Raw genomic sequence first — 12,629 nt, forward strand, 5'->3', positions numbered from 1 at the left:
TCGCACCACTGCTACCACCTCAGGAGAGGGAAAATTGCCCTGGCAACCGGTCCAATTTCTTTGCCGTTCGGACCCGACCAATGCACAGGTAGTTGGGTACTGTCAATAGGACCGGCCGATATTAGCTCTCAAAATGACACAAAGATAATGACGTTTTAACCTCCCCAACTGTCGACGTCTCGTTATCAGTGATCAAGGGGGGGGATAACAAGAAACTGGATTAAGGAGTCCAATCCCTTCAATTTCAGAACTAAGTGACGGCAACATGGCATGCAGACCCGGAACCCGACACTAGAAACCGTAGGTACCTGCTTTTAACTGTACGTGCACTGTAAAATGGGGGCCTTAGACAACAATGTTTGGCGCCGTAGCAGAGCGTAGGAGTGCACACGCAGCCGCTAATAGCGACGGGGGCAGAAAGACGGAGGTGGCGAGACAGAGGGAGGTAGGCGGGAGCGACGGCGAGACGGACTCCGAGGGACCTGCCGCTGGTCGAGGGATGAGAAACAGCCCAATGAAGAGGCCAAGTGAAGGGGGACGGAGTAAGGAGGGCCTAATGAGGGGGCCTTAGTGCCGGGGGTCTCGTGACAGGATCCTACGAAGGGGTATTCAGTGAAGCGGGCCTCGTTACCGCTCCCTAGTGAAGCGTACTTAGTAAAGGACATTTAGTGAAAGGTAGTGGAGGGGGGAGGGGGGATAATGAGCCCAGTTAGGTAAATAGTAGCGGGTGAAGAGATCGAGGTGGGTGGTCTTAGTGAACGGGCACTAGTAAGGGCGCTTGAAGAAGTCAACTAAGTGAGGGGGCCGAATGTCCATCTAAGTAAGGGAGGAAGGAGGGAAAGAAAATAAGAAAAAGATAAGCAAGCCACGAGTGGCAAAAACAAGAGCCCACTGTCGCCGTATCCAAGCAACCATCTCCCCAGGTGACGGACGGCGACGTCACTTCCTGGTTGGCCCTATTGGCGGCCGAGCGACGCCATCTGGTAGGACTACTTGGCCACAAGTGACGGCTGTGCCAAGCGGGAGGGGGCGACATATTGGAGCGGTTAAAATTAACACGCTGACACAGTTTGGCTGCAAACAGGAAAAAAAAAGCAGACAGCGGACTGTGTTTATTTTGTCAAATTAATTGTTAAACACCTAGCCATGTTTACTGATGCGTCACTACGACTACTTCCTGTGTGTCCATGTATGTGTGCGTGAGATCTAACCAGACCAACGTTAGCTTCACGCAAACTCCCGTCTATCTTGTCATTTGTTCGGTAATTATGTCCAAGGTCTGCGAAGAAATATAAATACAAAAGAGTCCAAAAAGCGGCAACACAAGTCCAGGATTTGACCCGCTCCCAAAGTTCCCTTAAATGAGGTCCATGAGGATTTCGTCCTCCATGACGCTGGAGACTTGGGGCATCCCGGGTTGCGGTACCGCCCCCCGCTGAGCTCCAGACATCAGCATCTGACCTGCGCACAAATAAGGACCAAGTTTGTCATTTTAATGAAATCAAATGTAAAAATGTAACATTTACAAGCCTCCAACACAAAAAAAAGAGTCCTCCTAAAATGTTAACATTCCTACCTACCAGGCAAATGTAAAAAGAAGTCAACCACTGTAGACTGTAATGGATGTGTTGTATTCGTCAACCCGACTCCTATCTTTTAGTGCCGCAAACGTATTTATTCGTCAAGTAGAATTTCCAATGAGGACGCGCGGAACAGGGTCTCGCCCAGCTTGAATGTGATATTGAACGAAAGAATTTTTTACTGAATGCGTCCAACCTGGCATGGGTTGCCTCCACTGCGCCTGCATTTGAGCGCCCGCTCCGGGAGCCGAGTGGACCATCTGCTGGCCGAGTCCCTGGTGCGACATCATCCCGGGCATGTGGGACACCCCCCCCTGCTGTGAGAAGGGCGGGGGGGAATGACAAAGTTGAACCGCCACCAAGGTCCCAGGCGGGCATGCCGAACGTCAGGCTGCATTCTTACCGGCTGCTGCTGGCTGAGGAGAAGACTGCGCAGTTGCGGGTTGGCCCCCGGGTTGGCCAAGCGCAGGATAGGCCCCTGGGGCGGAGCCTGGCCACCTTGCGTCACCTGATTGGGCGGCGCCCCGCTGACGGGCGGCTGCTGGCTGTTTGGCCCAGCGGCTCTCATGCTCATCTGAGGTCAAAGTTCACAAGTGTGAGTCACACCCGCCGGCTCTTTACGGGCGCTTGTTTGTCACTCGCGCACAAAGACAAGTCACTATGAATATTTTCTATGAATACATGTATGCCAATAATTTATTCAGTAGGAGCACATTAAGCGTGTTGGCATGCAGCTTTAGAAAGATTAATTAGTCGGGTCTCTTGTATCGCAAGACACCAAAGTTTAAGAGAAAGTGCGTATGAGCTTGTCAAAATGTCTTAGCACACATCACATGAACTGTCCATGTAAGAATCGCTCACCATGTTGTTCTGTCTCTGCTGCTCCTCCATCATAGTGACCTGACTAACCGGGGGCATGCCCACCACCACCGACTGGACAGGAGGAAGAAGAGGAGGAGAAGGAGGAGAGGAAGTAGGAGTAGGAGCAGGAAGGGTGTTGGCGGTGTTTTGGAGAAGAACCAAAGAGTTCATTAAAGGAGGCGAGCAGGACTACATGCACGCAAGTCAGCAGCACCAGGCAGTGTGTGTGTGATTGTGTGTTGTTGCTGCTGTTGTTGTTGTTGTCACCGACCTGCTGCTGCACGTTGCCGTGGGAGACGGGGATGGGGCCGGGGGGGCGGTTGAGGAAGTTCTGGTTGGGGGGGACTTGACCGGGCTGCATCGGACCGCCGCCGACGCCCAACTGTCAGAACAGTAAAGTCATCATATCATCATCTGTAAGATACTTCGTAGTTATCACATTTTTACCTGAATTCAAGCTAAAATACTCTGGATTTTTTGTGCTTTTAACACTCAAAATCAATGTAAAAATGCATTTAAAAAATATATATATATTTTTTTAAATTACATGAAAAATTGACAAAAAAATAAAAAGCAAAAATAGTTTAATCATATATTACAATATTTATTTGAATAAATATGCAAATAAAGAAAAATAAAAATGAGTTCCTTGACACCTGCACTTGTCAAACATTCCATTTTTCAAATGCAAAAGCATGTTGGCCCGAGAGCGTACACACTGCCACCTGCTGGTGTGGAGAATCAAAGCTTTTTCTTACATTTTCCCGGCAAAATTCAAGCGGAATCTAAATTCCTAATTAAGTCTTGTACTTTTATGACATTAAAAGGTAATGCGGGAGGATGTAGCAGATTTATGCAAGTTATTCCGCCATCTATCAAGCCAGACAGTTATTAGTCCTAAAAGTGTCATTATTTCAACTAATTGAACGCGTTCCATCCAGCAGAACAAGAGGAGAAAGAGGAAGAGGAAAGCAATTTAGATGTGACGACATGATGAACGAGCATGTCAGATGATGCGGGGGGGGGGGGCTCTACTGCGCGAGCCTCACAAATCATGGCGGCGCAGTGCGAACATGCGAGAAGATGCGGAGATCCTAAAGTGGCGGCCCCGGGATGTCAGACACACTTTCCAGGGAAACGCATCACGCTTTATGAGGAGCGTGTGGTCCCATCGAGCCCATCCCGGTGACTGTGTGCAAATTGAAATTTTAATTATGCCTCAAGATTGCTGCTGCCGTGGCGCCCTTTATTAGCGATGCAACACTGAATATGTGATGATACACAAGAGGCGGCGGGAGAGAGAGAGAGGGTGGGGAGGATCATAATTGTTTTATGCGTTCTTCTGCCTCTAAATGTTCAAGACGCACACGCACTTTGTCCGGATGTAAAATTAGCAGGATGACTAAACAACAACCGTTTCCAGCAAGCAATACAAATAGAATCGGGATAATACTGTATCGTGAGTTAGACTGCGGTACAACATGGCTCAGTCAACACGCTCAATTTTTTATTTTTTTTGGGGGGTTCGTGGCTAAGATTCCATTGACAGTGGTGCCTTGAAACACAAATATTACTCACTGCTATTTGCAATGCACATTTTAATCTAGTCTCAGTATAGTTTTTGTATTATTTCCTTTTCAATACCACTTTTTTTTTTTTTTTTATTCTTGATTGAAGTCGTACCCCAATTTCATTGAATTTGAAAAGTGATAACAAAAATCGGCCAGGCATTTTTGTGGGCTTACTCACGACCGCTACGGCGAACAAATTTTATGTTGCTCAGGGAAACATTTTGTCAGCAACTGACACCGTATATGACTTCTTTGAGTTTGGCGTTTTAAGGCAAGTCCTCGCATTTGGCTGCCAAGCTCTGCCCACACGCAACTAGAACAAGTGGTTTCAATTGAGCAATAATATCGCACAAAATTACCAGCAGCCCAAAAAAAAACACACACACAAACACACAATCCAAATGAGCAGGCAGTGTGAGACCATAGAAAGGGTCGCTGATGAGGACCAAAATCAAGCTTTTGTCACAAATTCCCGGCGCCAGGCTTCACTTTCCAGTGAGAGGCAGCAGAAAAAGTGGTTTTACCTCCATTGGGGGGTGGGGGGAGGAAAGGGGCGGTGCTTGCATCCCTGCAGATTGGCACACTGCGTGTACGGCATGTCTCATGTAATATATGTGACATCTGTGCTACCAGCTCTCTATTATTCATGGCAGTCCAACTTTAGCTTTGTCTAATCTTATCATTTTCAACATTGCTCAACTACACGACTGGGCTTCACACGCACTGTTTAACCGTTTATTAGACCTTCAAACCTTGCTAGAGAAAACGCAACAGGGCTGCCGTTTCGGTAGGAAGAGTCCGTTTTTGGGGCATTTTGGTACATTCCGGGGCTCATAAAAAATGGAATGTAACGTTTTGTTCCAATTGATGCAACATTTCCATGACATATACAAGCCCTCAAAATTGTGAAAAAAAAAAATCAAGCCATTCTCACCGCTCTGGAACACTGCGTGCATGTCCCCTGAATGGGCTGAAACCACACCCGCTCAACTGTCAAATCAATCAAGTCTTACATGACTCTGCTAAATTGATTCTACTTCATCAAGCATCTTTCTTATGCCTAAATATTTGAGGTGCAAAGATATGTGCTTAAAGCCTCAGGTGCCTGGAAAATATCTGCGCCAGTCATGATGGTCAACGAGACCCTCTAAAGCAGAAATGACAGCCCTGAAACTCTATCCAAACTCTGGCTGTCAAGTTGGACTTTGCAAAAGAAAATAAAATAAATAAAAATAAAATAAAAAAATTCCCCCGTCTTGTGCACGGAGGCGTTGCCAACAATGAGGCGCTCTATAGCAGACCAAATCCAACTGAACTACACAACAGTGATGCCTAACTGCTGATTTGAATAAAGGAAATCACATTATGTATTTAGATACTGATATCGAAATTCAGAGTCTTTACATTTATTTTTCTTAAAAAAATATATTATTAAAATAAAGAAATAAAAATAGGGCTGACATTTCTGCTGGCCTTTTCCCCCTTCACACTGTGAAAAATCGGGTGTTTACAAAAACAATACCACTTGAAAACCAAACACGAGCACAAATAGCCTCGTAAAGAAAGAATTTAGAGTTTTGTATTAGTCAGAGAGGTTGATGATGAGCACTTGTGTCACTGAGCTAACACGAGTGCCATTAGCCTCTTGCAGGAATGCAGCCTGCGCTGAATGAAACGTCAATAGCGATGCGGCTTGAACACCAGTCAACTCCCCCGGCGCTCCTCGACGTCAACTCCTCCTCATCATCGTTATCATTCTGCTCCAACGGAGCACCGCCCCCGCCCTCCCCTCGCGCCTCCCTTTTAACACTCACCGCGCGGTGACTCTGGATCTGTTTGTGGTTGGTGATGACTTGCCGGATGCCGTTGACGAAGCCGCTCTGGTCGTTGGGGATGAGGCCCATGAAGATGCGCTTCTTGGACGAGTAGAGCAACATGAGGACGCGCACCTCGCACGGCGACGTGGTGTGCGGGAAGTGGACGCAGCCGGCCTGGTAGCAGAAGGAGAAAAGCTTAGCCGAATACGGTGGAAAGCAAATGTTTCTGAATATCCATTGAATTAAGGCGAAAGATGTGGCAAAAAATGTCAATTCTTTTTTTTTTATATTATTGTATGATGATTTATTTATTTTTTAATTCAATATTATAGCGTTATTTTTTATTTTTTCAGACACATCTTGAAACTTACAAAACCGTTGGCCATAATGCGGTAGAGGCCTTTGAGAGACTCCATGTCCTTGTTGGTGAAGAGAAACTGAACCATGCGAGAGTTCCTGAACAGAGGACCCAACGTCGTCTGTGGAGGGAGAGAGAGCGACAGAGAGAGAGAGAGACAGAGAGCGAGCGAGAGAGAGAAAGAGAGAGAGAGAGACAAGTGGTGAAAAAAAACACAAAGCAGTCAACAGAACAATTTGAAAATAAAGCAGCTCACCAAAAGTTGTTGAGGGATCAGCTGCATGATGAGCTTCTGCGGCCATTGGTCCGTGTTCCTGTGGAGACAAACGCGTAAGCGACAAACAAAAAAGTGGCCAAAGAGCAAGCGGTCCACTCACAGGTTCTCGCCCTGGTTAACCTGCACTTGGCACGGCAGAGAGCGGGTCAGATTGGTGGCCGAATCCATGGACGAGGCTTTGGGCTTCTGCAAGAGAAAGAAAACATGAGCAAGCCGCAGTCCAACTCAAACACAATTTTTTTTCCCCTTCTTCTAACACCTGCGAAGTCACGAGGTGAAACATTTCACGAGGTAATTCGACGAGGAACATCGCCGACACGTTCTATTTTGGCTCTACGTGAGAAGTCGGCTCATTTTTAGGACGAGTCAATATATTGTTGTATAGTTCTTTACAATTTGATCAACGTTTTGCAAATACAACTCACTAAATGAGTATTGATTATCGATCACGAGTATTGGGGGCTTTTAGAGATTTAAAAGTTAAAAGTTGTTATTGGAACTTTCTTTAATGTTATGCCTTTTGCCTGTTATTAAATTAATACAAAAATATGAAGAATGTTACTTAATTTCCCCCTTCCTGATCTGTAAGAATTTAAAGACACTTAATTGTCGATCCAACTTTGCTCTTGTGGCGACTTGTGAGCTCTGCAAGTTTTCCCTCCAAGACAGGCAGCTTTCCTAACGGTGTTGACACTGAAGCGACGGCGTGGAAATAATCTCATCCTAAAAAAGACACTCCCGGTAGTCCATCCTGTGAGGACACAGCGCTGCCATGACCTCAATCACATGTGTCGATTACAACAAATGGACTTGGGAGGGGGGGTCTTAATGGAAGAAGAAAAAAAACATGACAACTTCCCACTAGGAAAGCCGCCGTTCATCTTCAGGAACAATGAGCAATCACCCCAGTGACGGACGGTGAAGTTGACAATAGTGTGCGGTTGCCGTGACTTTGAGCTCTTAAAAAATAAAATAAAATAAAGCCCTCAAAATGATTTACCTCCTGCCACTCCAGCACGCCGCTCCACGCCACAATCTTGTTGGCCATGACCTGTTGCTGCCCCATCGGATTGGGGTTCCCTTGCGGAGCCTGCACACCCGACTTAAAAAAAAAAAAAAGTTTCCCACATCCAAACGTAAATACATCAATGTGGACACAGACTTGTTTAAAATCTGTACCATGTTGGGTTGTGCCGTGGGCGGCGTGGACTGGTTGGGCGCCGGCTGCTGCTGAGTGGGTGGCTGAGGCTGCTGATTGGGCGGCGGCTGTCCGGGAGGCGGCACCGCCTGCTGCTGCTGGTTGGGGGCGCCCGGCTGCTGCGGCATCATGGGGTGAGCGGCCGTGGTGACGGTGGAGATGTTGGGCTGGTTGAGCTTCACCCCCGACAGCGACGGCATGGACGGCTGGCCGGCAAACGGCGAGCCCGCACTGACCATTCCCGCGACTGGAGGAGAGCGGGAAAACACGTCGTTCGTCATTTTAATTTGCCATGTTGGAAAGTCTGGTACAGTTGTTCACTTATGAGAGGAATTGCGCTTGTTTGCAGGACAGAGTTAAAAAATCTTTTTAAAAATTCATTTCGGAAAGCCCTTGGAATTGATTTTGTATTGTGGAATACATATGTTTTTTTTTTTCTGTCTCTGATTTTTTTTTTTTTTAATTGTAAGAAAAAAAATCCCTTTGAATCATGTCTTATGTTGTCCTGTTGAATGAGATTTAAAAAAAATAAAATAAAAATTCTGTCTCTGCAATGTTAATAATCACTCGCAAAGTCCCGTGCATTAACAGCTCTTGCGTGAAACTCTTGGTGAGAATATCCTCTAAATAGCAAGCACACAAACAAGAACAAGACAAGACAAAACAAGTGGAAACTTGGCAAACACACACACACACAGTCAGCTGGCAACTCACATCGGTTCTTCTGGCCTTTGGCTGCCTCTACAACCATCTGTGCAGCCACCTGAGCAGCAGTCATGGTGGGTGGATTCTGTCGGCGTGCGGATTAAAAAGGAAGACAAAGCTGCGTCAAATATTTTCGCCCCGGCTGAACGGCGGCCAAACGCAAAACGCAGTGAATTAAGACTGCCGATGCTGGACGCTGGCTGTGCACCTGATAAGGATGCGTAGCGCTCATGGGGGGAGGCGCCTGGGGGCCCCCAACCAGAGGCTGATTGACAGTCAGCGGCTGAGGTGGAAGGACAGGCTTCAGGGGCCCGGGACCTCCGGCGGACGACACTGAGAAAAATTGGGAAAAATAAATAAATAAATAAAAAATAAAAAATTATTCACGCAGGTGTGGGCAAACTATGGCCCGGGGGCCACATGCGGCCCGTTAGTCGTTTTAATCCGACCCGCCGAACTTGAAAAACATTAAATGAATAATTTCTAAATACTGTGGTTTTTCAAAGACATATATATTGTTGTAATGATTTTGTTCACTTTCATTTCAAATTAAATGTATTTTTTTTCTACAATGAGGTGAGGTTACCAAAACACTCCATCCGTCTGCTCCTGGTGCGGCACCTCTGTCAAATTTTAGAACCCATTGTGGACCACCAATGAAAAAGTTTGCCCACCCCTGACTTAACGGAGAAATACAAAATAAAAATAAATGGTCTGGAACAGTAACTGACTCAAGTCATGACATATCTCGTATATAAAAATAAAAATTAAAAAATACAACTTTGTCACGTGCATGACCTACCAGGCAGTGAAATGCCCCTGACCAGCACCATGTCTTGGCTGTAGTCTGGATGGGGCTCCACAACACCCCCCACTGGAGACGCCCGCTCAAATAGAGATCTCAGGGCGGGCAGCTTCCTTGGCGCCACCACCGAGAAATGGATTCCTCTCTGGCAAAGAAAACGTTAAGGTGAAAAATAGCTCACACGCCAACATTTGCAAGTGTTTGGGACAACTCACATCTCGGATGATTTTGACCAGATTGTCAGCAGTGCAGCCCGTGTAGCTGACACTCTCCACGGCAGGAAGCAAGTACGGCGGAGAGTTACACAGCAGGACGCACACTTTGTGTGTCTGACCTCTGGTGATGGGAGAAGAAAAGTGACGCCGTAGAGTATAAATGACCATCATGGAAGTTACTAATAAATTCATTTACTTATTCTTTTAGTTATGATTGTATTTTTATGTAGCTGCCGCCTGTATGCAACCAGACAATGTGTATGAAGCGTCTCACATTTGTTCCCGCATCTTCTTGAAGTCATCAAACAGCTGCAAGGCTACTGAGAGGCCTTCCGCAATCAGACTACAACTCTCCGCTCCTCCGCCCATGAATCTGTGTAGAAAAGTAAGGGAACACTTGAGATCCCTCATTTTTACATATACAGCACGTGCGTGGCAAAAAGAGTGGACTCACTGGATGCTGTCAATCCAGGAGACAAACTCGAAGGCCGAGCTGGTGGGAGCGTGACACTGGACGTACGATTCGGGGGCGCAGTCCACCGTGTTGAAAACCACCAGGCCGTACTGAGTCCCTCCGTACTGGAGGAAAAAGTGGAAGGAAAAAAAAAAAGCATGAGCGACAACTGTATGCTTATGATTGTTGTTTGTTTGCTCAAACAATTCCCTCTCTTTCTTATCGGGGAGAAACTACAAAAACACCAAGTTGTCTTGTTTTCAAAAGTATACTAGCGTATTACAGAACTAAAGCCATTACTCATCACCACTAAAGCCAGCCAAGGCAACATGTTTGATTAAATAATAAATTTAATTTTAGAGAGGAAAGACATGAAAATATTTAACTTGGAGCAAACTACTCTAATGGCCATGTCCGCTATAATGCGACTGTGGTAATTTTAGCCGTAGATGAACAGTAAATGATCACACTGCCAAAAGGTAATGCAGAAACACTCACATCGCCTCCAAAGTCTGTTTCCGCTGGTGGTCCTCCATTGAAATACCTGCAGGAACACATGCATTGCATGAATTATGTTCTTCTATTTATAAAGGTCTACAAAACGTTATTCATGATGGCCTTACTCAATAGCTGGAAGTACATAATTCTTCCTGAGGGATTCAAAATATGGCCCCAAGTTGGCTGTGCCCTCAATGACAAAGACCACATCAGCCACTTGGTTGCTGCCCGGCTTGGTGGAAGCCTCCATGAGGGACACCGTGGACCTGCGCACATGAGGACCATCAAATGCATCAACTCCAGTTGCATTCATATTCTTGATACGATCTTAAAGGTTTGCAGGTATCTTGAACAACTGTGGGAATTGACCGTGACGTCATGTCAACAAAAAACTTTGACAGCATTTGGCTTCGGACACTGTTGGCAAAAAATAAATAAAAATAGCTACAAAAATAACTACAACACATGATCGTTATTATAACTCTTATCGCATAAAAAAAGGCGGCATAGATGGACAAATTGAAAGCGAAAGTACATAGAGAAACAACGCAAATGCTTGACTGATAGTAGCCATTAGCCAGGCGCCGATTTGTTTAAACTCACGCGAGTCAAACCAAAATGTCCGTCCGTCCCTTCACAACATGACAACCTTTGGCCATATAAATCAGGCTGGAGATGAAGCTTTTGGATTACTCAAAAACGAAGTAAATAACCCAAAAAACGTGACTCGGACTTGTCACAGCATGGCTAATAGAAGCGCTTTGTTGTACTTTCAAGGGAAGTGGCGGAGCACTAAGGTGAAGTGACGTAGGTCTATGCTCTTCTTTGTCCGCCATTTTGGGGTGGTATGCTGTCTCTGCCGCCCCCTAGCGGACATTTTAGTTTCCGCAAACTTTTCTCCCTCGCTACATCGTCCAGTAGATGTCAGCAAATATCTGCACTTGTTCAAAAATTATTTCTGACACTCAAGAGGCTTTGAGGGTTGAGGAGTTTGTTTACTGCCTCCACCAGGGAATTTAAAGTCCGTTCATCAATACACATTACATTACACCATATTAGGACGTAAAATATCAATCGCAGTCTCAGTGATGAGCAAGCTACTTGGAAATTGTGTAGCGCTAAGATGCAAGTTCTTCGGAATTAAATAAAGCTTCACCACACGTGGAGCGAAGACGAGGATGTAACAAATCAATACAAGGTTGGGATGTGGAAAAAAATTGAGTTGTTTACAGCTCTGTTGTATTGCGTATTTATTTATTTATTTTTTTAACAATTTGGCTATTCTTTCTCTTGCGTCTTTGATGTTGCAGCGCCCAGCCACCAAAGCATCACACACCTGATGATAAACGGCGGTCATGTGGTCTCGCAGTGATGGAGACAAATCATCTCCGCGGCGTCGCTGCCCAGATGGGATGCTGAGGGCCAGATGGTGCGTTCACAACAGGTAATCATCGCGGGACAGCACCACAAGTCGATTCACCTGCATTCGCGTCACCAGCGTCAGCGATGAGTACTGCTAACCATAGAGCAGGAATATACAGCCGTAACATTTCAGTTATAAAAAAAGTTCAATTTTGTGCATGGTGGGACAGCTCGCAAAACGCCCTCCTATTTGGCATCTTCAGCAACTCAGTAGTTTTACTTCATTTTAATCAGTGGCTAACTTGTGTGAGTGAGCGCCAATAACGCTAAAACTCATCTTCAAGTGCGGCCTGCATGGTTTGACTTTGAACGGATGTTTTTTTATTTTTTTGTGTTACGTAATTGGCAAAGCTCCGTGCAATGTCGCAGCATCAGGCTGTGATTCATTGCTCTTGTTATGCTAATGAGCTACATTAGCATTAGCGGCTAATGACTGGCCTGTCAGCGCCTTAATCCGCGCTGTATGTTGTCGAAACACCTCGCACCCCCACCAAGACACCCTCGCACCAACTCCCCCCTCTCTCTTCTCTCAGCTCACTGAACTGAGTCAAATGTCTTTCCCACTAAATGATTTTTTTTCTCTTCTGCACGGTGGGAGCGTTGCCATGGAGACGCCAACCCTCCTCGTCCCCTCCCTTCGCGTTTTTCTTCTGGAGCGGGTGAGTTGTGGTCGTCGTGTGTGTGTGTGTGTGAGTGTGTGTGTGTGATAAATGGGTCTATATACACGCGTGTCCCACACAAAACGTACAACGAAAATGTTAGAAAGTAATACAAAAATGTTGGGAAACAATAAAGAAACATATTACTGGGACGTGAAAAATAGAAAATCATAACCCTAATATATTTGGGGAAAACAGACAGAAAAACA

General features: G+C 45.8%; 1 protein-coding gene across 2 annotated transcripts; it reads right to left on the bottom strand.

The window, feature by feature from the left end:
• Positions 1-1,097: 1,097 nt before the first annotated feature.
• Positions 1,098-11,135, bottom strand: med25 (mediator complex subunit 25). Of its 2 annotated transcripts, XM_088317931.1 has the most exons (20): positions 10,943-11,135; positions 10,465-10,605; positions 10,340-10,385; positions 9,842-9,966; positions 9,662-9,760; positions 9,388-9,508; positions 9,170-9,317; positions 8,576-8,700; positions 8,377-8,452; positions 7,644-7,909; positions 7,465-7,566; positions 6,565-6,650; positions 6,444-6,501; positions 6,201-6,308; positions 5,827-6,003; positions 2,713-2,823; positions 2,442-2,513; positions 1,984-2,154; positions 1,777-1,897; positions 1,098-1,461 (listed from the first exon to the last, which is right to left on the bottom strand). In XM_088317931.1, exons 2-20 carry the CDS (start codon positions 10,587-10,589, stop codon positions 1,358-1,360), a joined length of 2,241 nt encoding a protein of 746 aa, XP_088174057.1. In that variant the 5' UTR covers positions 10,590-10,605; positions 10,943-11,135; the 3' UTR covers positions 1,098-1,357. The 2 variants fall into 2 exon arrangements, with proteins under 2 accessions (XP_088174057.1, XP_088174058.1); XM_088317932.1 differs by lacking the exon at positions 2,442-2,513.
• Positions 11,136-12,629: the final 1,494 nt, after the last annotated feature.

The sequence above is a fragment of the Idiotropiscis lumnitzeri genome, chromosome 15, assembly GCF_059441095.1.
Source record: "Idiotropiscis lumnitzeri isolate Australia: NSW breed Sydney's pygmy pipehorse chromosome 15, RoL_Ilum_1.0, whole genome shotgun sequence".
Classification (NCBI taxonomy): domain Eukaryota; kingdom Metazoa; phylum Chordata; class Actinopteri; order Syngnathiformes; family Syngnathidae; genus Idiotropiscis; species Idiotropiscis lumnitzeri.

Coding starts and splice junctions, on each gene's coding strand:
- med25 (XM_088317931.1), bottom strand. CDS start 10,589: ATGGAGGCTTCCACCAAGCCGGGCAGCAACCAAGTGGCTGATGTGGTC. Junction 7,567..7,643: donor CCACGGCACAACCCAACATG/GTACAGATTTTA, acceptor TTTTTTTTTAAG/TCGGGTGTGCAGGCTCCGCA. Junction 6,309..6,443: donor TGATCCCTCAACAACTTTTG/GTGAGCTGCTTT, acceptor CTCCCTCCACAG/ACGACGTTGGGTCCTCTGTT.